Source organism: Tursiops truncatus, chromosome 14, assembly GCF_011762595.2.
Source record: "Tursiops truncatus isolate mTurTru1 chromosome 14, mTurTru1.mat.Y, whole genome shotgun sequence".
In the NCBI taxonomy this organism is placed as follows: Eukaryota; Metazoa; Chordata; class Mammalia; order Artiodactyla; family Delphinidae; genus Tursiops; species Tursiops truncatus.
Genome location: NC_047047.1, coordinates 73346147 through 73373447, shown reverse-complemented (window position 1 = coordinate 73373447; position 27301 = coordinate 73346147). Strand labels below are relative to the sequence as shown.

The following is a 27301-nucleotide window of genomic DNA, read 5'->3' as shown; positions in this document are numbered from 1 at the left end:
CCCATACCCAAGGAAGGGCTCTGAGAGGTCCCCCGTGAAACTTCTGGAAAAGAAGCTATCTCACTCCCTTCTTCTCGGTCCCTTCCCCTCCCCACTCAAAGGTAGGCCAAGCCAGTGGCCGGGGGCCAGGCTGCAGCCAACCCTGCTGTGGATGCCAGAGCTGTTGCCCTGGGTAACCTGGGGGGAGGCAGCCCTCCACTGAGCATGGGAAATGCTTCTGAGCCTGAGGAAGCCCAGACCCGGACATCAGATGGGACTGAGCCAGAGCCCTGATGGGAGCTCCCCATACCCACAGCCGCATCCCTGGTCTTTCTGCGGGAGATGGCTGCAGCCCACGTCTGGCTGAATGGAGAACAACAGCACCAGATGTGCTGGTAGGTAGCTCCCGCTGAAGTCTGTTGTCACCATCTTCCCTCCCCCGCCCTCCCAGGGACACCTTCTTGGGGCAGAGCCGCAGGCTAACCGTGCCTCCTCACCTCTAACCCTCTCCAGCTCTGAATCACAACAGCCATGGTAGGTCCACACTGCGGGCAGGTTCCTGGCTAGGTCCCTGGCACTGGGTCCCATCCTCTCATGCTCTCCACCTCTCACAGGTGGACCCTCGGTGGACATTTGATTGTCAACCTCACTGTGCCTTTGGGGATCAAAAGCCAGGAAGGGCCAAGGGACTTGCGGTCCAAGGATAGAGGCCAGATTTGAATTCTGGCCTCTGACTCTCGGGAACCATCAACATGGTTAGCCAGGTTAGCCAGATAGCCAGGGGGCATCTGTTTTACCTTCCACAATAGTGCTGGGCTGCAGGGACCCAGAACCCCTAACAAAGGACAGGGTGGAGGCTGAGCCCTCATCCATCCTCTTCCCCACCTCCAGGGTACCCAGGGCAGAGCTGGGAAGAGACCTTCTAAGCTGCACAGAGAGCAAAGGCACAGGATCACAGAGGGGCCCCATCATCCCTGGTGGCTGTGATGCCAAATGACAGGGTACTGATCCCTTTCCCTCCTTGGGGGCTTGGATGCCCTACGTGGGCACTGCAAGGTGTAGAGCAGGGCATCTCTAAGGAAACTTCTGATGCTCTTGTCATCAGACGTGGGGCCTCATGCCTGGTGTGGCAGGAGGCACTGGCTCTAGACTGAGCAGGCTGCAGCGGGGGTGGGGGGGGTTCCAATTTCCAGTGGTTCAAGCTGGGAGAATCCAAGACTAGCTTCCTAAGTGGCATCAAGCCAGTGTGCCAGCTCATGTTCCCAGGTGGCGTGTGAACTTCCATCAGCAGAGGTGCCTTTGAGAGGTGTGGTGGCTCTCACGGGTCTCACGTGCAGACTTCCCCACCTTCAGAGCTATCAGAAGGCTGCCTGGGATTGGGCGGGAGTTCCCACCTCTTCAGGTATGCAAGCACAGCCCGGGTAGCAGTTTGTGGTGAATCAGGCATAACATGAAAAGTAGGTCCAAATAATCCAAAATATTCCTCAGATCCTTGGATTCTAGGATCTGAGTCAGAAACCTGGTGGTCAGAGAAAGCAAACAGCTTCTGCAAAGGACGGATGAGCGGCAAAGTGCTCTCTGAGGGAAGGATCTGGGGTTGAGAATATGGGGACAGCTCCTGCCCACCCCAGTCAAGAAACACCCCGCCCCCAAACAGGCTGCTTTTCCCCTCCTCCCCCTGTTGGTGCCACTCTCATCTCCCCTCTCTGAGGAGCTAACAGCTGAAGTCTGGTGCTCTTGGGAGACTGGGGGGGTGGTCTTCAGACTGATAAAGAACAGAAGTTGGAACTCCAGCCCCAGTTTTCTCCCAGCCTTCTCTAAACTTCCTGCACCGGCCCCTGAGCCTCATTCCCAGCTGCACAGTGACTGGGGCAACACAGAGCAATAGGAATCCACCTTCAAAATGCACTTTGCAGCAGGTAGGATACAACTTCCGGGTCTTCAGGCTGGGAACACTAGCTCCCTCCTGCCTGGCCCACCTACCAAAGGCTCCTCGTGTCCCCCAGGAGGAAGCCCCAAGCAAGCCTGGGCCAGCCTGACACTGTGGCCCCAAAAGGCCACCTGCTCACCAGAAGGCTTCAGCTTCACAGAGTCAGGGATAGAGGGCTGGGGACTCCTGGTCTCAAGTTCCTCTGTGCTCAGGGAGGGTGCTGCCTGCACTCCAGACTGATGCTCAGTCGTGGGTCCCAGGGAAGCTCTGGACAGGGCGTCCAGAGTCCTGGTCAACAAGCCCTCACCGTGGGCCTGACTCGCTAGGCCATCATGTCACATCATGTAAACTTAGCCATAGCACCACGTGCTCCTACTAGCTCGTCCTACTCTGAGCTCCGTGGCTTTTCCAGTCACGGCAGGCCTTGGTGTCGGTGATGACAGAGTGTGTTCAGTGGCGGGTGTTGTGAGCTTCCAGCTGACGCCAGAGGCAGGAAGGAGTCCCTAAGACGATGCTTTCATAATCCTCACCTGGACCTGAGAGTTCTTTTTCTGCCAAGAATTTCCCAAAGAGCTTGCAAGGAAAGCCAGGACCCTCTGCCTCTCCATTGGAGTTAGGGAGAGTGTTGCAGGTCCAGCCCCCCACAATCTCACCTCCCCTCTGGGCAGCCAGAGGTAACCCTTTGCCCAGCCAAGCGTTGCTGACTGCAGGCTCTGCCACTCACTAGGTGACCTGGGAAAGGGGTTAAATTTCTTTGCGACTCAACTTTCTTTGTCAATAAAATGGGAATAATAATACCTACCTCACAGGACACAGCAGTGGTGAGAATGAAGTGACATGAGTTACGTTAAGCAGTTGCCAGGGCCCCTGGCACTTGGAGAAGAACCATCACTATTTGGTTAACAGTGACCATTATTGACAGTTATCATCAATATTTGAGAGGAAGGAAAGGGAGCCAGACATGGCCCAAGTGTCCCTTCCTCCCTCCCCTTCAGTGTGGCTGGTCAAAAAGGCCCTCCATCCCCCCTTCCCATCACTTTACTTTGAACCACCTAACAGCGCACTGTACATTCACGCGCATTTACGGATCTACGTGTTTCCTGTCTCTTCTGCCCTTACAAAAGCTCCATGCGTTTGCCTGTGCGTTGCTGAATCCACAACACATGGAAGGCTGCTCACGGTATTTACTGGAAAGAAGGAACGAATAGAGGGAGGGATAAACAATGAATGAATGCATCATTGCCTCATTTTACAGACCAAGAAACACAGGTGACAGCAGCTAAGGCCTGGCTCAAGCACACGCAGCTGCTGCGTGTTGGCTCAAGCAGCAGCACCCCACACCCCTCCCCCCAGCAGTCTCCTCCAGAGCCTTCCGGTGCCTACAAGCTACTTCTCGCTTGGCCATCAGCTCCCTGGGGACCCAGAACAGACTAACAGATGCAGGGCGACTGAGCCTCCTCTGTGCCAGCCTGTTATCCTGGACACACACCACCTTCCTGAAGTGAGAATCTCCCCATTTTATAGAAGAGGAAATTCAGTCTCAAAGAAGCTTAATAGCCTGCTCCCACAGGGACAGCAAGAGCACATGGCCCCCAAGCCGTCCCTAATTCCTAAGTCCCAAGGTGACCTCAAGGTGGAGGGATCATGTAATTAACAAATGTTTATTTGGCACCTGCTGTACCAAGCCTGGGCCAGAACCCTTCCATTCTCTCCCTCACACAGCTGGAGAAGTCGAAGCCCAGATGATGCAAGGGACTGGTTGTTAAGAGCAAAGCCATGACCAGAACCAGGGCTACTTGACCCCAGCTCAGGGCTCCTAGGGTGTTTGTGCAAATCACAGACGAGATGACGTGCAAAACTTCCGAAGACTGCGTGGCTGAAGGAGGAAAGGAGGCCAAGAAAGACAGCAGGGACGCAGCACCGGCATGAGCGGAGAGACCGGTGGCTGGGCGGCCACTATTTTGACTGACCAGTGTCTCTAGGGGGCGGCTCTGCCAGACAGCCTGCGTGGGTTCGTGCAGGGCCGCTCTGTACCGGGACCACGCAGAGAGGAAGACCCGTGACCACGACCTTGTTGGGGCTCTCTGCCCTCGGTCCCAAAGGCAAGGTGGGTTAATGCAGCCCCGGTCATCCCAGCCTCCCACCACTCTTCCTGCCCAGTCATTCCCACGCGAACCTCAGGCCTTTTTCCTCCGCCCCCCTGATCCGCCTGGGGTCCGAGAGTTACGACCTTTTGCCAGGCCTCTCCTGCTCCCATACGACCCCGAGAGGTGTGTGGCCCAAAGTCCCCAGCTGAGCGGGCGCTGCATCTCCGCGGTGGTCGGCAGGGCGACGACTGAGGAGCTCGCTTGGGACGAAGCAGCGGGTGTTGGGGAGCTCAGAAGCCTGGGGCCGCAGTCGGCCCAGGAGCTCCCCGGGCCGGGCGTCTTCCGTGGGTCAGAGTGCGGGGCAGCCGGGCGAGAGAGGGACTCACGCGGCTTTGGGTCCGGTGGCGTCGGGCTGCCGCTGATCGCCCACTCAAAGTAACTGTGACGCACTACCCCCGCCTAGATTTCCAGTTCGGTAGCAAACATAATTTTAAAATAAAAGGACGCGCCTGCCCTGCTACGGGGATACGTCCGGCTCCAGCCGTCCGGCTGCAGCCCGCCAGCCGCGCAACAGCGGATTGTCCATCCGCTGGGCTTTCCCGCATTCGACGGATGTCCGGGCTGCTGGTGGAGCTAAGCCGACACCCGCCGACGACCACCCTCCCTGGCGCGTCTCCCTGAGATGTGGCCTCCCGGGGACCTACCCCTGCGGGCTGCGGACCCAAGTGCCAAGCTGCCCGCGCGACTGCGGTCCCGGGCGACCCCTCCATCCACCCCCCGCCCTGCGGGAGAACCGAGGCCCGGGAAGGAAGTACGGAGGCGCCACCCCGAGGCTCTTCACCGCCCGCCCTCCCGGCTCTGCCCGCGCCCCAACATACCCGGTAGCCCGTTTCTGTTAGCCGGGCCCCTGGGAGGCGGGCGGAAGGTCCTCACTTTCGATGCACAGACGAACTCGGGAAGCCGCTCCCGCGCGGGAGTCCCCTCATCACCCTGGGGCTGCCTTCGTAGTTCTTGAGCTCCTTTAAGATCCTGGCTCCCGTCTAAGCGCGTGTTCAGCGCCCAAACCTTTGATTTTCGACCGTCGGTCCTTGTCCCGCTGTCCTTCCGGCCTGCCCTTCCAGCCGCTAGCCCTCTCTTCCCTACGGGTCTCCTCCCCGGCTCCGGCCTCCCGCTCCGATCTTTGGAAGCTGTGCCAGGGTGGGGAACCGCAGAACCGGTGATCAAAAACGCGCTTTTGTGTCAACCCTGCGCGCCCTGGTGGCCTTTCTGTGCGCGGTGGCCACGGGATCGTGGCACTGACAGGCGAGGCCGAGCCCCTCCGCGGCCGCACTTCTGGCGTCTCGGGCCCCTGCAGTACAGGAGCGGGCGGGGGGCGGGTGCTTCTCCGCAGGGGAGTAGGGAAGACGCTGGGCGGGTACGCGCGATATCTCGGAGCCTCTGACTCCCGAGGGCGCATTTGGCCCGGGCGCAGCGAGGGCGGAGGGGGTCACTTTGCCCTGGGAGAGCGAGGTGGCGCCCCGGTTTGTCGCGGGAGCCTCCGGCCGGTGACACTCGCCTAGCGACAGTGGGGGCGAAGCGCTTCGGCTGGGGGAGGAGGCTCCGGCCCTGGGCTCAGCGTTAGGCCGGAGTAGGGGGCGCGGCGCTGCCGCTCGAGTGTTCAGCAGGGGGCGCTGCTCCGGGCGTTGGGCGGGGGTGGGGTGGGAGAGAGGGGGGGCCGCAGCTTGCTGCGCACACTTCCCCCATTATTAAACACTATGTTCAAAAGGCGCCGGGGGACTTCCCGAAGCCACGGAGCCCGCGCCGCCCGCCCGCCTGGCCCTCGGAGCCCATGGACCTGAGCGCGGCCGCCGCGCTGTGCCTCTGGCTGCTGAGCGCTTGCCGCCCCCGCGACGGGCTCGAAGCGGCCGCCGTGCTGCGAGCGGCGGGGGCAGGGCCGACCGGGAGTCCGGGGGGCGGCGGCGGCGGCGGGAGGACCCTCGCCGCGACTGCGGGCGCCTCCGCTGCCCCGGCCGCCGCGGCTCCCGGGCCCCGCGCCGCGCGCCGCGCCGCGGGCTCCGGCTTCAGGAACGGCTCGGTGGTGCCGCACCAATTCATGATGTCGCTTTACCGGAGCCTGGCCGGGAGGGCTCCGGCCGGGGCAGTCGCCGCCTCCACCTCGGGTTCTGGCCGCCACAGCCGCGCGGACACAATCACCGGCTTCGCAGACCAGGCGACCCAAGGTACTCACACCTCCACTGCGCTAGTCCATCCTGTCGGGTCCTAGGCTGAGGTCACCGCCGGAGCCTTGTCCCGGCACCATTCCATTCGGGGGGCCTTGCTCCCCGCATACCCCAGCCTCAGGTGTTAGAAAGTTCGCCGAGGCCCACGCACCCGAACCCGCAGCGCCTGGACTGTGGCTAGAGCCGCGGCAGCTTGCGGGGCCCGGCCCCGGAGGGCTGAGCCCGTCCCTCTGCCGGGCTGCCCGGGCCCTGCCGGCCGGCGGGTCCCCTCGAGGAGGCAGGCTGTTTTGGAGATCCGGAGAAGCAAGGAGGGGGTCCGGCCCAGAGGGACTGCGCAGTGGTGGTGGCGGCGGCTGCTTCGTTGCTCTGCAGTTCCCAGTCTTGCGGGGGGCCGTACAAACTGGGAAATGAGGAGAATGCGGGACACAGCAGGCATCAGACTAAAGTAAATGGTTCTGGAGAGGCTGGTGGCACCACCAGGTATGGGGAGGGCCCTTCTAAGCAGGCTGCGTCTGGGTAGAGGTGTGTAGCTATGGGTGCCTGCCTTGTGCTAGGCCCCTGGGGGAGCCAGAGGTGAAGGACTCCGGTTGTGTAGAGAGGAGAGGAGGGCCAGCGACGCTGCAGGAATGCAGGCTTCTCTGGGACCAAGTACCCCACCTTACTCCACCCTGAGCCCTCCAAAGGTAGGACTTAGGTGAGACTGTGGTGGTCGGTGAGTGTCATCTGGATTTTATTAATCTCTATTGAAGCCATTAAAACAGACAGATAGGGAAAATTTAACTAATTTCAGGAGGAAATGCAAGTAATTTCGGCCTTAACTCTATCCAGCCAGAGACCCAGAATGGAAGGCAGAAAGGAAAGAAAGGCAAATAGGGCCGGAAAGTTAAGTGCTGCTGCAATCCAGGTCCTGCCTGGGAGCCACTGGGGGTTGTATATGCCCGACCCTAGCTGGGAAAGCAGGTAGAGGCGGGGCAGAGATCAAATCTCTCTCCCCCTCCAACATACACATAACGTCTACACAGACTGCTTTATCTGGGATACAGGGGCATCCTGGGCCCAAATGGCCTCATAGTCTGGTGGGAACTTTCAAGCATTCTCCGAGGGCCTGGCATGCATCCTGGATGGGATGCTAGGGTACTCATAGGGAGCCCAGGTCCTGGTGTACAGAGCCAGGGAAGGCCCCAGTCCTAATTCTGCAGAGTGGGCTCCCAGCTGTGGGAGAGGTGAGATGTGCAGGGCCCTAAGCTTGTAGAGGCACCAGATGTTCTTTCTTAGGTCGAGTTAGGCCTTCAGTGGTCTCAGCCTGAGCTGAATCCTTTCCTGGGGAGCTCTGCTTGGTTGGCAAGGCTAGTAAGGCCGCCTCTCCTTCCTCTCTCTGGAGGGAGAGGATGCAGGGGCAGCATCTCAAAGCTGAGAGGGGCTGCAGAAGCTCAGAGAAAGTGTGGCAGCGAGCAAGCCCTTGGGAGAAAGCACGGGGGAGGGGTGGGGAGCACTTGCCCAGGGCCTCTCCTGCTTCCCTCTCCACCCTGAGCCTCAGCTTGGAGCAGGGCTGCCTGAGGTCACCGCAGCACCCAGACTTCAGACCCCAGGAGTCGATGGCATGGCATCTGTGGTTGGTGAGCAAATTTCCAATAGTGGGGGGAGTGTGCACAGTCTCTTCGCGTTTGGGGCAAAACGAAACCATATGACCTTCTTCAAAGGGAGCTCCTTATCTGCTGCTTGGTGGAATTTCAACTCTTTTTTCCTTTCTGAGCCCCAAAAGAAAAAAGTGCCCACAACCAGAAGTAAAATCCCAAAGCCCGAGTTGAGTCATAACGGAGGGAAAGAATAAGTCTGCGAGGGGACCAGAGGGTACTGGCGGGGAGACCTCACTCGGTTCGCTGCCCTCACTGCAGCAAGGCAGTCCCGGCTGCCTCAAACCCTTCCCAGAAGGTTGCTTGCGCTCCTTTGCCGCCTTTCCCCTCCGTCGGAGGTGGCGGAAACACTGGGAGAAGCTGAGCCTGGAGTTCCCCATCGCGACCAGGGGCTGAGCCGGGCCCCTAATCTGGGCCTCAGTTCTCCTTCAGCAAAGCGAGGAGGCTGGAGGCACTAAAGGGTTTCTGCAGCCCTGAGGGCGCGTTCCCCTTCTAGACGAGCCCCCGCCTGCATGGGAGATCGTGGCCGGCTGGAATGTCCAGGCTGGGCTGGGGAAGAGAGGTAGCAGAAGCAGTTTACAGGGGACAAGAATTTTCCGTTTTCGCGCAATCGGGACTCCGAGGCTCTCTTGGCGGCTAAGCAGGGCCATAACCAGCAGTCCCCTTACCGCGGCCGGCCTGGCCTCCAGGTCTTGAAGAGGCACACGACCTCTGATGCGCCCACCGGGCCTTCTTTCTGCCAGCGGCTGAAAATCTGGCCTCCGACCTCGTCTTCGAAAACCCATGGCTCTGGGGCAGGCAGTGGACTGTAGTGGCCTTAAGTTTTGGTCTCGGGTGAGGGGGTGCGTTCAGTTGATGTCCGTGGGTTGTCGGAAATCGTTTGGCTCGATGAACGAAAACCCAGATCCAGATAATCTGAACCTAAGGCTCCCTTTCTTCCGGACCAGGCTGGCGGCTTTCCGGCTGGAGCCGAGACGCCCGGTCAGGCGCCGGCTCCAGCGAGCCTTGTTCTCACGTCCAGGGTAGTTGCTATTTGCAGTTAGGAGGCCCCGCGGCCAGGCGTGCCGGCTTCGCTCTCACACCGCTCTTTCTCTGTCTCTGCCCGTCCCCGGCAGACGAATCGGCAGCGGAGACCGGCCTGAACTTCCTGTTCGACGTGTCCAGCCTTCCCGACGCCGACGAGGTGGTGGGCGCGGAGCTGCGTGTGCTGCGCCGCGAGTCTCCGGAGCGGGGCCCCGGCAGCGCGACTCCCCCGTTGCTGCTGCTGTCCACGTGCCCCAGCGCCGCGCGCGCGCCTCGCTTGCTGCATTCCCGGGCCGCCGAGCCCCTGGACACCGCGCGCTGGGAGGTGTTCGACGTGGCGGACGCCTTGCGGCGCCACCGCCGGGAGCCGCGCGTCACCCGCGCGTTCTGCCTCTTGCTGCGCGGAGTGGCGGGTCCCGCGCCGGTCCCACTGGCACTGCGGCTGCTGGGCTTCGACTCGCGGGGCGGAGGCGGAGCGGCGGCGGCGGAGGAGCGCGCGCTGCTGGTCGTCTCCTCCCGCACGCAGAAGAAGGAGAGCCTGTTCCGAGAGATCCGCGCCCAGGCCCGCGCGCTCGGGGCCGCACTGGCAGCGGAGCCGCCGCCGGATCAGGGACCTGGCATGGGGTTGCCGACGGCGGTCATCGGCGGCCGCAGGCGGCGGCGGACGGCGTTAGCCGGGACTCGGGCAGCGCAGGGCAGCGGCGGGGGCGAGGGCCGGAGCCACGGGCGCAGGGGCCGGAGCCGCTGTAGCCGCAAGCCCCTGCACGTGGACTTCAAGGAGCTGGGCTGGGACGACTGGATCATCGCGCCGCTGGACTACGAAGCGTACCACTGCGAGGGCGTTTGCGACTTCCCGCTGCGCTCGCACCTTGAGCCCACCAACCACGCCATCATTCAGACACTGCTCAACTCCATGGCGCCGGATGCAGCGCCGGCCTCCTGCTGCGTGCCCGCGCGCCTCAGCCCCATCAGTATCCTCTACATCGACGCCGCCAACAACGTGGTCTACAAGCAATACGAGGACATGGTGGTGGAGGCGTGCGGCTGCAGGTAGCATGCGGGCCAGGCCGGGCCAGGGAGGGGGCAGCCGCGCCACCAAGGACTCCCCGCTGAGAGCAGCTTCGGGCCGAGCCTGTCACCTAGCGTGGCTGCGTGTCGGAGTCTGGCCCGGCGGCCGCACGGAGGAGGAAGAGCGCACGTTCACACACCAACACTCACACCCACACACTTCGTCCCTCATGCGCACGTTTACGGTGGAAGCATCCGAAAGCCCTGGGAAGAGATGACCTTGACGCTACCGAATGTCACAGTCATGTGTATTTTGCAAACAGATCACCATTGCGCCCACCGCCCCCTTTTGGGGGGAGGATGGCTTTGCATTGTTGTTACAGTAACCGGCACCAAATCGGGTAGAAACGGGTTAGGGAATTGGGGGCTTCAGCATAGGGGAGCTAAAGGGATACTTGAGTCTCATTTCACCCCTTTTGTTTCCGGCTGAGTGTGGGGCACGGCCCGCTGGGGGGCAGAGTTCCCGGTGTTGCACCTGAGACCGACGGAAGTGCTGTAATGCGCTTTCCGAAGGCTTGCGTTGCATCGGGGCCATTTATTCTGGGGAGGAACCGCTGCAAAAGGCGTTATCTTTTTCCTCGAACTTTCAAAATCTAACATTCTCCCAGTTTTGAAAAGGAACATTTGTCGGAAAGACTGCATTGTGGAGCTTCCCAGATCTCTGCAACGGTCAGCACCACCTTTTTTAAAAAATACAAATTCCAATTGGGAATGATCTAGAAAGTGGAAAGAAAGTTTTCGGAGCGGGGAGGTGAGATGGGGGAGAGGTTTTAAAGCGCCAGTCTGACCTGACATGTCATCGGTTCGGGGGTGCGCGGCATCTGTCAGTTTCTGCAGCTCCTAAGCTGGGTAGACCGCGGTGTCCGCAGTGCCTTGGGGGCGCGCAGGAGGAAGCTAGTGCAATGTCTGGGGATGGGGAAAGGGGGCGCTATGGCTTTCCCTAGAGACCTGCCAGGAGGTTTTCCTAAGGAGCTGGGAGGAGGCTCCTAGGGTTTGAAAGAGGCCCGGAGGTGTCCTAGGGCGGACTCCTGCAGAGGACTGGGGCTTGTCTGCCAGGTAGGCACAGCCCCCTCCAAATGGTGCCCTCGAGTGGCCAACACGTGCTTGTGCTCAGCTATCAAGGCTGTGTCGGCTTTGACGTGCTTTCACTGTATTGTTGCTGTGGTTTTTGGCAGTGCGATAGTAACGGGAAGCGAAGCCACACAAAAGTGCTTTTGTGAGATTTCAACTCCCCACAACCCAGTGGTTCAGAGCAGGAGGCAGGTCGGCCCCTCCCCTACTTGCTCCGTGGACGGGCATCTGCAGCTCGGCTGCTGTGGCCCCTTTAGAAGTGTGGCGGTATGGGGGCCGGAGGTGGAAGCCTATCCCCCAGTCTCTGTATTTTGCTCCCAGGATTCTTGCTGATGGTGGGAGTGTCTGTCCATGTAAAAGGGAGGTCGAACATGCCAGACTTTGTGGTCCTGTTTGGTTCATTTCTGCCTGGGAGTCCTCTGTGGCCTGTGTAAATGGTTGGGAGAGGGAAGAGAAACCAGTTGGATTCCACCTGTTTGGGGCTCCGAGGGCTTCCTTGAGAAACCCTGCAGCCCTCCTGGGTCCTCCCGTTTATGGCTGTGCTGGGCTTTCTCCTTTAGGGTCCCCAAGAGGCATTCATCTTGCCCTTCTTGTCTTGGATGCTAAGGTCCAAGACAATTTATACAAATTTTAATTCTCAGTGATTACACTCTTAAGAGAGAAAGAGAAAGTTGAAAGATTTAGATACAGCTAATTTATTAAAGGTCCCACCTGAGTCCTTTTTATCCTTTAAAGTTCCCCCAAAGGAGGAGAAAGCACACTTATAATGTGAATTTATATGCTGTGGCTATGTGAGTACCTATACATAACCTGAAAATGCAACAGTCTCTTCAGGTTAAAACGAACAAATAACACAATCCCAAAGTGGCTTCCATCCGATTTCAATGACTGGGCAAACATTTACGAATTTTGCCAGGGAAGCCGCACTCTCCTTTTCTAAACTATGATTTCAATAATAATTGCATGGTGATTGCTCTGATACCTGTCATAATGAATTATTTAAATGGCACTAAAGTATTAAAAGATGTGGTATTAGAAGTTTTAGAAAGGGAGCTGAAAAGCTATAGCTAAATATTATTTTGGAGAAATTCTAGGCTATATAATATCTTTGGACAAAAGCAAACATTTGATGCTTTTTTAGTGACTAGGAAAAACAATCTGGAGGAAGAAATGTCTTGATTTAGCCTGAGCTTTTTATGGCGGGAAAAAAGTGTTCATTTTCTGTTTCCTCTGTTGACTTGCTTCTCCCAAGGGGCGTTGTAAATGACGGCGGAAGGGGGCATCTCCCTGCATCTTGAGTCCAGGCAGCACCCCTGGATGGGGAACACTGTCCTTGGTCAGTGACGGTTCCTTCGATGGCCCCTTATGCCCTCAGTGTGTTATCACATAAAAGGAATGCCTCCTAGATCTCCTCCAGAGCTGCATGTAACCACCAGGGACCACTGTGGCCCATCTCAGGCTTCTGGCGTCTCAGAGTTAAAAGCAGGTGAATGGAGGGGATGGTGTGCTGCACTTTGTAAAAAAGAGAGCAAAAGGGCCATCACGTGTGGAGGCAGACAGGTTTTTGCTGCAGAGCTGTGGTTTGAGTAGCTTTGTCAAGATGTGGAGAAGCGTGTTCCGCCCGCACAGTTGGTAGTGCCGTGTACCGTCTGTCTGTCTTCTAGACACCAGGGGGCAGGGCCGAATCACCCAGCTGGAATCTCCCATCCCCATGGGTGAGAGAGCTGGCTGTTGACAATCAGGGACGGAGTGTGTCAGGACTGCGAGCGAAGGTGGCTCTCCCCATCTCACCTGTGGTCACCAACGTATTCCTCTCAGAGTAAATCACATTTTCCATTTTGCTGGGGGAGAATCTTGTACTGCTAGTTGAGATCATTCAAACTACTCTTCCTGCTAGAGAGGGAGGGTTGGCATCCCTGGCTGGGGAGCACAGGGCAGGCCAGCTGGGGCCCTCAGGGGGTTGGTGCCAGGTGTGTCAAACACCCAGGCAGTCTGGTCACTGCTGCTTGAAGCCAGACTTCTGCACCAAGGGCGACCCTTGCCCTGGCAGGTGGCAGTGCCCACCGATGCCGCAATGCTTGTCTGGCTGAATTCTGGCTTTCCAGTCAGGGGGCTGGGTCCTCCGGAGAGGGTGGCAGGCTTTGTCAGCTTAGCTTGGGGAAGCGGGCTTGAGCTGTGCCATTCATCGTGCACACGCTCCCCTTCGCCCTCCTGTCCTGGCATTTTACTGCTAACATGGCACGGGAGGGAGAAGAGGAGTGGATTGTGTGATTGGCGAGTCACCCCAGTGCGATGACTTCCTCCTTGACAGCTCTCGGAGGTGTCGGCCGGAGTAGAAACCTCGCTTCTACCAGTGCTCAAGGGAGTACCAAGCACCTTGTGGATGTGATCCCAGTGTAATTCAAACCCTACAAGTCACTTATCCTGATCTCAACTTCATTCAAACTCAAAGCAGAAAATAGCTCTGGACTGTAGACGGACCTTCTTAAAGCAGGGAGAGGAACTGAATGCTTTTCAAGAGCAGCTCGTGCACAGAGTCAGACTCTTCCCCTCTTGAATGTGCTCTCCAGAAAATCCAGTGAGAGGAAGAGAAAGCACTGCAGCCATCTCTGGGCCACAAACGATTCTCAGGACACAGAACCTCCTGCAGGTCCAGAAAGCAGGGCTGGCTCAGTGGGCTGTGGGCCAGAGGGCCTCTGAGGGATGCCGGGTGGGCTGGGAGGCTCTGGAAGGCAGCAGTTAGAAGGGGCCAGGGGCCGGCATCGTCCTCTCAGAGAGGGCCTGGCCTGGGCAGGGAGGAGTCAGCGGCTGAGTGAACCTAACAGCTAGAGGACAGTGGGAATGGGAGGCAGCTAGACCCCTCTGAGGGGCTGTGGGTGGCGCTGGCGGCCGAGCCCACCATGGCCTCCTCACGCCCAGGACTGAACTGCCCCACCCGGCACGGCCACCGCAGGAAGCCTGCTCCACAAGGCATCTCTGCAGAAGCCACCGCCCTGCTCAGAGCTTCAACTTCTGCTCCTATAAAATGAGGAGCGCTCAGGTCCCGTGGTTCTGGGATTCTCCTTTGTCCCCAGAGCCCACTGACGTCATTCAAAGGCAGAGCAGATGTGACTTTCTGGAGAAGGTTCCCTCAGAGCCAGTCCCAGAGCCGCTCTCACAAGTGCTGCAGCTTTTGCGTGTGTGTGTGTGTGTGTGTGTGTGTGTGTTCATTACACTCTTAGCCTTTGCTGGTGCTTCCTGGATGGTGCTTTGATTTCCCCCTGGGGCAAGGCAGGCGCGGGGGAGGCCACGATCTTGGGGGGGGCGGGTTGGTTAGGGCTCAGCTCACCAAAGTCACGACCTTTCTCACGTGTGTCCCAGCTGAGGGGCGCTGCCAGCGCTGCTTGAGTTCTGCCTGGACTCACACGGGGTGGGTAGAGCCGCACTCTTGGGCAGGCGCCCACGCTGCTGGTGCCTCTGTAGGAGCAGAGGAGAGAAGAGGCTGTGCCTTGTTGGCGAGCCGGACTGTCCCAGAGTCCCTGGATGAGGCAAGCCAGCCCGTCTGAGGATGAACTGCTCCGCCAGGCCCCCACCCGCCCCTCAGCTACCTCCCTGCCATGCCCGTGTCTGACCCAGCTGCCGGGGCTGCGACCCAGGGCCAGGTACCAGAGAGCTACTCTTTCTCTTCTTTTCTAGGCCCTGGAAAATGGTGGCAGAGTTAAACACTAAGGAACACTAGAAAGGAGGGGGCAAAAAGGTGTTACTTCTGATTTTTCAGATAGCTCGGCCTTCGGTACCTGGAGCCTTCCGGGCCTTTACTGGAGCAGGCTTCTTCCTCCCTTTGTGTTGTGCTGGACTTTAATCTGTGCCCAGAGCTGAAAACTGCACGAACAGTTAACTTGCAAAGAGGCGTTAGGCGAGAGAAGCCTGTTCTTTCCAGGAGGGCCACCATCGGAGCCTTGCAGAGAGCCACCTGCCTGGACGCAACTGCAGGGAGAGGGGTGGAAGTCAGCCTAGTCAGTCAGCGGGGGTGATCGAGGATTTGACCTTTGCGGCACGGGCTGGTCACTCATTCAGGGCTGCTGTCTGCTCGGGCCGTTTGTGCACCCGGAGCTCAGCCTCTTCCCACCCGCCCCGCAACTGCCGGCATCCTGGGTGCCCCGGGCCTGGGGCTTAGCCATAGGCAGTGTTCGCGTTGGGGCTTCATGGCAGCAGCAGCGGCTATAGGAGAGCCATCCAGGCCTCCCAGGGTGGAACCGAAGGGTGTGAGGTCGTTGAAAAATTAGTTTGCATTTCAAGTCATGCTTACAGTTGTTGAAAAGTACAAATGCATCCCCAGAGCAGCGCAAGCAGTGAGTGGTGGTCCGCTTTTTTGCCTGTGCAGACCTTCCGGGAGTGGGCCTGCAGGCCCCTTCTAGTACATTCTAGTATATACTGTGTGTGCCGTGCTGGCAGAAGAAAGGACTGGCTTCTCTCACACGCACCCCCCCTCCAACGTAAGAGGGCTGCAGTGTTCGCAGACGCTTCCTGAGAGGTGTTTCAGCAGGCAGGTAAGTCTGTAAGCAGGGCAGCTTAGCCTGCTGGTGTATGAAACACAGTTTTCACTCTTTTTTCCTGATGAACTTCCTCCTGCTAGTTTAGGGCAGTGCAGAAATTTTTATCTTCTTTCTAAGTCAGTAATGAGATGTGAAATAAATTGTCTAAAAAACACGGAGAAGCTTCTGATGGTCAAGTCCCAGGCACCTTTAGGCCTGGTGGCACAGTGTAGCTTTTGCATTTCTTTTTCACTGTCTTTTAAGATGCAGGCAAGCAGGAGTGTGGTGGCGCTGTGATTGGAGATCTGGCCGGGCGGGGGCGGGCCAGCGGCTGTCTCCTTTGCAGCCACTTCTTTTCGTCTCTGTGCTGTTCCACCTGACCAGCGGTTATTGCATCTAGAGGCGGGGCGAGGTGTCTGCTCCCAGCCTGGACTCTGCTCAGACACTTGGCTCAGACACTTCCAGAATCTAGAACCTCAGCTGAGCCTTCTGGGGCTGAGGTGTGCTCGTGGCTGACCGGGACCAGACCCCACCCTGCCAGGCTTATTCACAGGAGTCCTGCTGAATTAGAGGTAAACACAAACCCGTCGGGAGCACCCAGGCTGAACCTCCCTTGAGCACGTTCCCTGGGCCGCAGGATGCGGAAGGGCAGCCTCTAGCTGGTGGTTCAGTGCAGCTGCACACAACCTGTGCCTGTTGTACATTCTTTCTGATTAGCTTGCTTTCTCTCAGACCTCTCACCCCTGAGCGGCCCTCACCCAGATTTTTCAGTGGGGTCAGTGGGTCTGAATAGCACTGACAAGGTGTGTCAAAGGCCTTTCCTTGTCTGCACGTTTATCTCTGAGTGACTGAAGGCTGCCAAGGGCAGAAAAAGATGCACGTATCCCCGTGGCTCAGGGCAACAGCAGCTTGGCTTGAGGTGAGCAGGCTGGCTTGAGGAAGGGGTGCACGCACGAGTCGGGCTTATTTCTTTGCAACTTATATTTCCGGGTCAGGACCTTTCAGAGTCAGAGCAAAGTCAGCCATTCAGCATTCTGTTTAGAAAGTGATGATACAGTTCAGGGAGAAAGCAAGCTCGTGATAAAATGTGTTTTCTGGCTGGGAAGTACTCAAGTTCCAAGCCAGGAACAGAGGCTCTGGAAAGGGGAACTTCTCGGTCACGCTCCACCTGGATCAATCATGGATTGAATACGAGCATCCTTAGAGTAATTGTTTTGTTTTTGGTGTTTCACTTTATGCTGTAGTGCGAACAGCTTTTATGTTCTTTACGACAAAGAATCATAATCGAGTCACTTTAGGTCTTTTAGCTGCAAATATTTCACCCCAAATGAAAAGTTAATGATTTTTTACAAGGATTTTTTTTTTTTTATGATTTTTACTTGTCCTTTAGCAGATGACAATAGGGGATTCTGAAAAGTTTGGATAGAATTTTTTTTTTAATATATGAAGAAGCAGTTCTTCTCACCATGAAGGCTTCTGCAGAAGTCCTGCACCAGCTTACCTGCGGTGCTGTTTAAGCGGGCCCTGGGTGGACAGTGGCATCTGACGTGATGGGCACCCTGCCCCTTGACAAACACACACACTCCAAACTCCAATACTGTGATTTTAAGGAAATGGGCAAAACTCGAAGTGACGGTGATGCCATCACAGTTCAATGACACACCATTCCCTCAGCAGCTGAAGACAAAATTAATTATTGGGGGGGAGAAGTCCCTTTCATTTTGCAGTGACACTTAGTGTTTCTCAGCTTGGCTTGGGAGTAAGGTGGGAAAGGGGGAGAGGTTTTTAAACTCATTTAACACAAGCTGGAATCTCCTTTGTCACCTGTTTTCCAGCTCTGGTTCGGCCAGGGCAGAACTCTGAGGCTTGGGGGCTGGAGATCGGGCCAGGTCCCTGCTGCCCTGCTTGGCCACTTGGGCAGTGCAAGCTGACGTCGTGAACGCTGCCCCCGTGCCCAGGCCGGCCAGCAGGGAACTCTTCGAGGGCAGGTACAAATCCACTGTGTATATGTATTCTCAAATTTAAATAGATGTACATAATGAAATGTAAATGAACTGTAAAACAACCGTCTCTATTTTTCTTGACAATGATATAGCAATATATATTTGTTAAACATGCTTGTGTACTCTTCATTAACCATTTTAATATTTTGTACAGATAAGTTGATTAAATATTTTATTGATAAAACTGCTCCTGACTGGTCTTTAAAGAACTACTTTTTGAGATCCGGCCTTCCCATGTTAAGAACAGCCAGCCAGCCACTGAGGCATTAGGAGTGACTGCACTGAAACAGGGGTTCCGGGCCCATGAGTCTTTAAGGTAACCACTCCCCCTTGAAACACCTCAGGCTCTAAGTCCAGGAGGACGGGGGCCCCAGGCATGGGGCTGCTGCTTCCTGGGTCTTTGTGACTGGTGTGACACTGCATAGGACGCTGTGCAGCCCCATACCGTATGAAGACACTGCATGGGAAGGTAGAAGAATCCAGCTTGGGTTCGGGGGAGAAGAGGCCAAAATGCAGTGGAAAACATTTTCTCTTTGGAAAACGAGCGCCGGCGTTTGTCATGAGTGATCGTTGCCATTCCAAGCGCAGTGTGAGTGGAAAGGTTTTCTGTTTTCAGACGTATCGAGCTGCTGCAGGATCTAGAAAGCCTGGGCACTCCCACTCTGGAGGCTGCACAGTTGCGCCTTTGAATTCCAGTGGCAGAAGCCCAACTGCAGCAGCGTCCTCGGCGAGGCCAATTACATATTCTAGGGAAACCAACAAAGTCCTACAGCGAATTTGGCAGGATACCTTTGCTCAGTATTCTTCTGGACAAGTACAAAGATCTGTGCTGTGTGATGCTGTCTTGGCTCCTTCAGCATCTCTCCTAGACCAGGCAAGAGAGGACCGACCACACGGCCTTGCACTGCTGCCCTGGCTCTCACACCTGTTTCCTATGGTTGAAGGAGAAAGCTATTTCATCCGTTCCCAAGTATTTCTGGGAGAGGATAAGTGATGGAACAGCAGTTGTGGGACGATGACAAGGACTTGCCCTCACTAATGACTTGTTACCAGGATCACCTCCTCTGGGATATGGATTGGGCCAGCGTGACACACCTTTCTGCAGAGCGACGGCAGCACACGTCCGCTGTAATCCAGTGTTCCTGCAGGGTGTTAATGCCTGTCCCCTTGGCCATGTGTCCTGCTCTGGTGAAAGGTAAATCAAAGTCTGCTCCTTTTTGCTTCTTACTTTCATTACTACCAAATAAAGGAGTCTCTTTCTTTGGAATAAAAATGCACCTTGTAACTAACTCCCTTGGCAGGTTGCTGTAAACATAAAAGCTTATGACTCTGCCACTGAAAAGCGTACAGTCTTACATTGCTTTGCTTTCACGATCCTTGGTCAGTTCTTCATTTTCTTATTTTTCACTCTCCACTTGACCTACCCTGGAATTCTGTGGTTGGAGGAGTACACTTTCAGTTGAGAAGGGCTAGTTACAAGGAGAAAGGAAAGTCAGGGGTGGCACTTAAAATGTTATCCTATTTCCCGAACACTGATGCGAGACGGTCTATACGCCCTGCACAGACTGATGCTAAAAGGAGGCGAAGATTGACTTCTCCGCTCCCCCGGCCCTGGTGTGCCCTGGAATGCGCGCTCTTTGCTCACTCCAAGGCAGGTCAAAGCAACGATGCCACCAACCGCTGCCCTGCTGAGGGCAGAGCTGCCTGACCTGGTTGTGGATGCCTTGTGCTCCTGTATCCCTGGGAAGCTCTTCTGCTCAGAAGGAACAGTGATCTGGGGAGAAACTCATCCGTTGTGATGTGTCACCAGTGTGCAGCCACCGACCGTGAGGCTGGGGGCGTCTGCTGAGCCCTAATCGCATGCAGGTGCGTGCCCCTGCAGCCGCGGCCAGCGGGAGGAAGCCCAGATGTTCTGCAAAGCCCGACGAGAGTGGGTTTGCAGAGGTGGGATCCTGGTTCCTCTGTGAGGGAGGGAGGCCCTGCAGGTGCACCGCACTCCTGGCTGTCATGGACGCCCAGTCACAGGGTCACATTCCCATCCCCAGGAAGAGGAATTTTCCCATAGACTCACCCAGCAAGGAAGTCTGTCCCAGTGTGGGGAGGTCAGCACAGCCCCTCTGCCAGAGTGTCTGAGGAATGCGATACAAAATGAAAACGCTCTGCTGTCCCGGAGCGGGCTCTCGTGTATTGTTGCTGTAATTCCCACTTGGGGTGTTACACAGGGTTAGGGCTCAACAAGTAATAACCGCATACTTGGTAGTTGCTAATACCCAAACTCCAGAGGTTTTCTAATCATAGAAGAATGGAAGTAACAGTTGCAGCCGGACGGGCTGAAGAATGGGCCGCGACGTGCCGTGGCCTTGCTAGTGCCAGATAGTGAACAGTCTCTGTCCTGGAATCTGTCTGACCCAACTGTGCAGAGCAAGGCTGAGGAAATGCTTAAGGGATAGAATAGCAAGTCCATGTCATACAGCCAGTTACATATTCAGTTTTGAGGGACAAGGAGTCCCGGCGACGTGATTCGCTGCTGGTCTGACTGAGGGAACTGTATTTCTGAAGACGTTGCCTATTAGGCAACCTATGCTATGTTGCTGCCTATGGCAGGAACTTTTATTAATTTAGGGAACAATATTTATTGACTATTCTGTGTGACAGCCCTATTCTATAAGCCCTGAGAACAGAGAGGTGACTAAGATACAAGTCCCATCTCCTAGGACTCTCTTTTTAAGGGCAGGAAGGAGTGTTGATAGTGGGGCAGGGAGGATAAAAATCTAATTCCTGAAATAATGGCAAGTACTTCAATAAAGACATGACCAGGGGACTGTGAGGGTTCAGACGGAGGGAGGGAGGGGGAGAGATAGAGACAGACAGACAGAGAGACAGAGAGAGACAGACAGAGAGACAGAAAGAGACAGAGAAACAGAGAGACAGAGAGAGACAGAGACAGACAGAGAGACAGAGGACAGAGACAGACAGAGACAGAGAAACAGAGAGACAGAGGACAGAGACAGAGAGAGAGAGAGAGACAGAGGACAGAGAGACAGAGACAGAGAGAGAGAGGACAGAGAGAGAGAGAGAGACAGAGAGGACAGAGAGAGAGATAGAGAGAGGACAGAGAGAGACAGAGAGAGACACAGAGAGGACAGGGACAGAGAGGACAGAGAGACAGAGAGACAGAGAGAGAGGACAGAGACAGAGACAGAGAGAGAGGACAGAGACAGAGAGACAGAGAGAGAGACAGAGACAGAGACAGAGAGAGAGGAGAGAGACAGAGAGGACAGAGGGACAGAGAGAGAGAGACAGAGAAACAGAGAGAGACAGAGAGAGACACACACAGAGAGAGAGAACAGAGAGAGAGAGACATAGAGATAGAGAAACAGAGAGAGACAGAGAGAGAGACACACACACACACAGAGAGGACAGAGAGAGGACAGAGAGAGAGAGAGAGACAGAGAGAGAGACAGAGAAACAGAGAGAGGACAGAGACAGAGAGAGACACACACAGAGAGAGAGGACAGAGACAGAGACAGAGAGAGAGAAAGGACAGAGACAGAGAGACAGAGAGAGAAGACAGAGAGACAGAGAAAGAGAGAGACAGACAGAGGACACAGAGAGACAGAGAGAGACAGAGACACAGAGAAACAGAGAGAGACAGAGAGAGAGGCAGAGAGAGAGAGACACAGAGAGGACAGAGACAGAGAGAGAGGACAGAGAGACAGAGAGACAGAGAAACAGAGAGAGACACACACACAGAGAGAGAGGACAGAGAGAGAGAGAGAGGACAGAGAGAGAGACAGAGAGACAGAGAAACAGAAACAGAGAGAGGGAGGACAGAGAGAGACAGAGAGAGAGACACACAGAGAGAGAGGACAGAGAGACAGAGAGAAAGAGAGAGAGGACAGAGACAGACAGAGACAGAGAGACAGACAGAGAGGACAGAGAGAGACAGAGACAGAGAGAGAGACAGAGAGAGAGGAGTGGGGGAGAGAGAGAGAGAGAGAGAGGCCACTCTGTGGGGCAGAAGCGGTTGTATTTTGGGGAGGGGTCGAGGCACGGGCACGCTCAAAGCTGGAGCGGTTGATCCCAAAGGTTCAGGGCACAGCACAAGTTTGGAGGAACAGAGGGAAGTAAGTGCGTCTGGAGCACCCGGTGGCCGTAGCAAAGCTGCCTAGACCTGAACGCGGGACTCAGCCCCCGCTCTGACCCGCACAGGCCGCTGCCTGATACGCACCCCGCACCCCAAAGCCGCATCTGTTGTATCCTCTGTTCTTCTGACGCTACTCAGTTGTTCCCAACGCTCTCCTCTTCCCTTCCCCTGACAACCTGGCCTTCGCCGGCCCTCGCGTGACCCCTTCCCCATGCCTCCACTCCTCTGGCCGCCTGCCCGCTGTCCCCTTCAGGAGGCAGCACGGTGCGTGGGAAGGGGTGAAGCCGTGTCGCTGGGGCAGAGCCCCGCTGTCACTCAGTAGCTGTGAGGTCTTGAGCACGTCACCTGCTTGGCACCCTCGTGGTAACACACGACTGTGAGGCCTGAATGAGACGCTGTGAAAGTGCAGGGTGAGCAGCACGCTCTTTCTCTGGACTTGTTCTCTTCTCTTCCAAACCCACCCAAGTTCCACCTGTCCTCCTGGCACCAGGAGCAGCCCTGCCACACCCTCCCTCCAGCAGTTTTCTCTTTACAGAACTGTGGCAACCCGGAGCCTTCCCCGGCCCTCACCGTTTTGCTCTGGAGATGTCTTCAACCTGCTGGAGAGGACAGACCCATGTCCCCCATTGGCTCCCCACGTGGGCCACTGTGATCACTCACCTACACCTCCAGGGCACAGAGGCAGGAATCTCAGCCCCTTGGGAACGGAAATCTTTCCTGTCCTCGGCACTCCTACAGGACAGCTTCAGCCTTAAGTCCTCAGAGATGTACTAGTTCACAGAGCACACTCAGGCCCAGGCACTGCCTGCTCCTTAAGCCCCACCCAGCAAGGAAAGGAGAAGCCCAAGGACATCTCTTCTCTCTGGCAAGAGGGGGCCAGGAACAAAGATGATGCCTCGTGTTATTTAAGAAACACTTTGCTTCCTACATCTTTTCAAAGGACTGTAAGCTCCTCGAGGGTATGTTTGGGTGTCCTGGGCTGTGTGTGGGAGGCCTGCAATGGCCTGGGGTCAGAAAGCTGTGTCGGGTGAGCGAGTGGCCTCCTCCTTCACCAATATGAACCAGAAACGCTGAGACGATTAGAATCAAATTTCAGGCTGGGTGAAACACTGCAGAAGCTGGGACATCGAGGAGTCCTCCATTGCACCAAAGAGAAGAGAGTGTAGAAGACAAGTTTGCTATCCTTCTCCTTTAGGTACCATTTAATAGAGCATCTACCAGGCAGGGTGCTAAATACTATATGCAAGACCTCGTTTGACCCCATTAAAGACAAACAAAAACCCTTCCGAAGTCCAAAAGCTAACGCAAGTACTTCTGTAGATGAGGGCCAGTGGGGGAGCGAAGGAGAGGGCTCGGGGAGGTTAAGCCTCTGAACATCACAAACCTGACAAATGACAGATTCAGGATTTGAACCCCAGTCTTCATTTACTTCCTAGAAGAAGTAATTCACTTTCTGTAAAAGAAGCAATAAGAGACAGATGCAGAAGGAGAGTGTATTTTTTTAAAAAATAATTATGCGTATATATTTCAAAATCATCTCAAACTTACAAAAATGTTGCAAGAACAAAGAACTTTTTTTTTCTCTGAACCATTTGAGAGTAAATTGACATAATGCCCCATGGTTCCCTGGCACTTGTGTGTCTTCAGTACAAATAAGGACATTTTCCTACTTGTCCACAATACAACCAGTGAAATCAGAAAATTAACATTGGTCTCTTATTCCCAGCTAATCTTCAGATCCCATTCAATGAAGTTTTGCAAACTGTCCCAACAGCTTTTTTTAATAACAAAAACATCTAATCCAGAATCAGGTATTATATTAAGTTGTTGTGTCTCCTCACGTCTGGAATTAAATTTAATTTTAATATAATGTAGGATAACGAAAAATCAAGCCTTTGGAGGTCACTGGCTCTCCAAGGGTTGAGTGGAGAGGTCGATGGTGAAAGGGCTGCTGCCTTGGACACCTGGCCACAAAAAGCCACAGGGGCTGCCTCTGGAGATTCTCCCCCATGGTCCAGAGCAGACTGAGAACAACTGGTCATGATTTCCAGTTTAGGCCTTTCAATCAGCCCTAGATAACCCCAGATGAAGTTATTAAATCTTTGACAAGGGCCATTCAAGTGGCTGACCGGGATATACAGGCAGAAATGCTTCTGGAAAATGGATTTCATCCACTGCTTACCAACTTTAGTCTTTTATTTTTTATTATGATGATGTTTAATAATAATTATTATTAATATAGCCAGTCTTTATTGAGAAGATACTCTTGGTCAGGCATTGTGCTAAAGGCTTTTATTTAATCATCCCATTGAATTCTTCAACAATATGAGGTACATATTATTATTAATCCTATCTTATAAATGAGGACATTGAGGCATGGAGAAATTAGATGAAGTTGTCTAAAATCACACAGACAGTAAGTCCTCCAGAGTTCACATACCCTATCACCTAATACATATGCACGGAAACATTTTTGCTTAATTCCTAATGAAATAAAATGAACTTCAATCTCCTGAAATCTGATTCTTCCTTCTCTACAAGAAGCACTGAGAAAGTGGCTTTTCAGCTTAACAGAGAGACTCTGACCCGAGTCTAACTCAGGAGGATGCTAGCATTGTACCCCTCCTCCCCCAACACACAGAGATCAGGCCAGGCAAGGTCAGAAAGTGGGGGTAAAACACTTATTTTGAAAATTCATTTGGTGCTTAGATGATAAACAGGAAATTTACTTTATCATTTTACTTCTTATCATTTTTTAAGCTCTGGTAACCTTTGGTTTATCAGACATAATTTCATACATGTGAACTCCTGAAATAGGAAGCGATGTTGTAAGGTCACGCTAAAAGGAAAGCTGGGCGTGTTACTCTTCATTCCAGCAGCATGACGTACCCAGTACTTGCTTAGTACTACTGAGCATCTCCTGTATGCAAGGCACTTCAAGCCATGAGACCGAGCTCCTAACATCAGATTTCTAGAAGGCTTCCCTACACAGTTGCCAATAAGGACTCTGTATGCAGCCTTGCGCCAGAGGCTTAGGCATCTACCGGCTCCTTTCCGGGGCCAAGAGCACTGCTTGCCTGGAGCGTGGCTCCTCCCCTCTGAGAAGTCATTTGCTCTGACATGGCAGCCACGCCAAAGGGTCATAACTCATACAGTGCTCACCACTGGGCTGGCACATATCAGAGGTGAATCTTTCATCAGGGGGCTTTAGGGTTTGAGAAGGACAACATCCCATTGTCCTTAAGGAATGGGACACCGTGAGGGATTTCCTCTAGGAGAAAATGGAATGTTTCTATCTATCATCAACCATCTCTGCAGTCAGCGGGACTTGAGTGTATCCTTCTCATGATCTCACATGCTTCACATATCCGACTACACACTTAACATTCAGCAGTCTCTTACATTTTCTAGTAGGTCTTTCATAATTTTCTCTAGGGGAGCCTATTCTACATTGTAACTCAATTAAAATCAACTAAATTTAGATTTCCTTTTGTCTGAAAGGATCTTGCCTACTAAAATAAACTGTATGGTGCCACTGGGCATCTCGTGCAAACATAAGAGACTTTGTTTAGATCACTGTGTTCCCTGAGTCTTGGAAAATGTGTTGTTAATCCTATGGAATATTGATCAACTGTGTTTATTTCAGTCTGTAGCATGGGGAGCTGGGAGCTGACAGTTTTTAAGCCAAGAGGGTCTCACTGTTTTTCTCTTCTAATATCCAACATTCAAATTAAACATTTACCTACTAAGTATACTACTTACTACTAAGTACACCTACTGCCTTTATGTACTAGCTGTCAGTGCTTGCTCCTTGTGTCAGTATTTATATTTTGGACAGATCATCCTTTAGCCAGTCAGCTACCATATCTGCCATTTCCTGGTAAAAATAGAGGATAAAATCATGAGGTATTTTTTTCTCACAGAGTCGAATATCTCCTTCTGGAAAATCTTTCTTCATGTCTTCATAGTACTCTTTTGGACACCAACCATCTATAGTACCATAGTAAAATGTAAGCTAGAAGACAAGACAAAAAAATTTATTAGAAAACACTTCCCCTCCCAACACGGATACGACACCAGCAACCTGTAATGCTTTGAAAACAGCCCCTGCACCTGGCCCTATAAGCGAGTCCCAAGGCTCCCTCCGGAGAGTGGCTCTCAAGGCAGTGAGCTTTCATGGTTTATGGGAGCGAACCTTGGCATCTGATGGAAAGGAACTCATGCAGGGAGAGCCTGGTGTGATACATCACCCATGATCCACTAAAAGGACTCGCCAGCAAAGTTGTGTATGTTGAGGTTGAGATGGACACTGGAGAGATGGCCGATGAGGGCAAGGAAGAGTTATTGAGACATAATCACTGAGTAACTAGTAACCATTCATTATGCACTTAATAGTTTTCATACAGCCACATGTAGGCATATGGGACATGTTTGTTGGATGTATGCAAAGATGAATCAGATGGACTCTGCTTCTTAATGTAGCAGATGAAATGTTATCAGAACTCTGAGTGTCTATGACATTTCTAGGAATAGGCTCCAGGTAGTAGGAGAGTGTGCTGATTCAGTGGGAAGGTGTTACAATCCTACTTCAGGTGAAAGCAAGCAGGCTGGATGGAGACAGATCTTCCTTTGAGGCATCACTAAGACGCTTATTGACTATTGATCTGTACCAATCTCTGATACACACACACACACACGTTCATGCATACACATATATGTATATACACATACAAATGTGTACATATGCACACATATGTGTACATATGTATGGGCACATAAGCATATATACACCACCTATGTATATATAAATATGTATATATGTGTATGTATGTGTATTTATGTGTATATACACATATACATTTATAAGCGTATACACACACACATCTTTATCTCTACGTCTAGCTCTAAGCTGCTGTTCTTCACTGAAAAACTATGTTTTACTTCTGTATTTCTGACAAAAAAAAAAAACGCAACAAAAGTGAAATCCTATTCAGAAGGGTACATACTGGTAATTTCTACCAAAAACCCCCCAAAACTAAATTTTAAGGCCCCTCTGACATCTGTTATCACTGAAAACAAAGAGTTATGCCGTAAGTGGCTAGTTACAGTCTCTTGTAGTTTCCATAACACACCAAATTTGTTCACTCATTCAAACACTTAATCATTAATCTATTCAGCAAATACTTACTGAGCATCTACTCTGTATTAGGAACCTGGAAAACAGATAATAAGACAGTCTCTGGGGGAGGGAGGGACTGGAGGCACCACGACCACAAGATAATTAGCCCAGATAAGGGCATCGGGTGGGAACCAGTGGGCAGGAAAGGTTCCCTAGAGCACTGATGTCCAAGTTGAGTTTTCAAGTTGGGGGAGCACACTGTGGGGAGTATACCAAACAAATAAAAAGTATGAAGGAGCATGGCACGCTTGGGAATTGGAAGTAATTTAAAATGGCTGGGCTTCCCTGGTGGTGCAGTGCTTAAGAATCCGCCTGCCAATGCAGGGGACACAGGTTCGAGCCCTGGTCTGGGAAGATCCCACATGCTGTGGAGCAACTAATCCCGTGCGCCACAACTACTGAGCCCACACGCCATAACTACTGAAGCCTGCATGCCTAGAGCCCATG

The 27301-nt window shown here is 54.0% G+C and overlaps 2 protein-coding genes across 4 annotated transcripts in view; one reads left to right on the top strand and one right to left on the bottom strand.

The window, feature by feature from the left end:
• The first annotated feature begins 5758 nt into the window (after positions 1–5758).
• Positions 5759–9961, top strand: GDF7 (growth differentiation factor 7). The gene is made up of 2 exons (XM_004332335.3): positions 5759–6215; positions 8965–9961. The coding sequence occupies exons 1-2, from the start codon at positions 5825–5827 to the stop codon at positions 9924–9926; spliced, it is 1353 nt and encodes a 450-aa protein (XP_004332383.2). The 5' UTR covers positions 5759–5824; the 3' UTR covers positions 9927–9961.
• A 6919-nt stretch (positions 9962–16880) lies between these two features.
• LDAH (lipid droplet associated hydrolase) overlaps positions 16881–27301 on the bottom strand; it is a 100882-nt gene continuing 90461 nt past the window's right edge. For 2 of the 3 annotated variants that reach the window (XM_033838968.2, XM_073791566.1), the window contains one exon: positions 23953–25690. In XM_033838968.2, the coding sequence (XP_033694859.1) occupies positions 25499–25690 (192 nt within the window). In that variant the 3' untranslated portion in view covers positions 23953–25498. Of the gene's footprint in view, positions 18998–23059; positions 25691–27301 lie in introns of those variants that run through there. The other variant, XR_012325794.1, reaches the window with a different exon arrangement.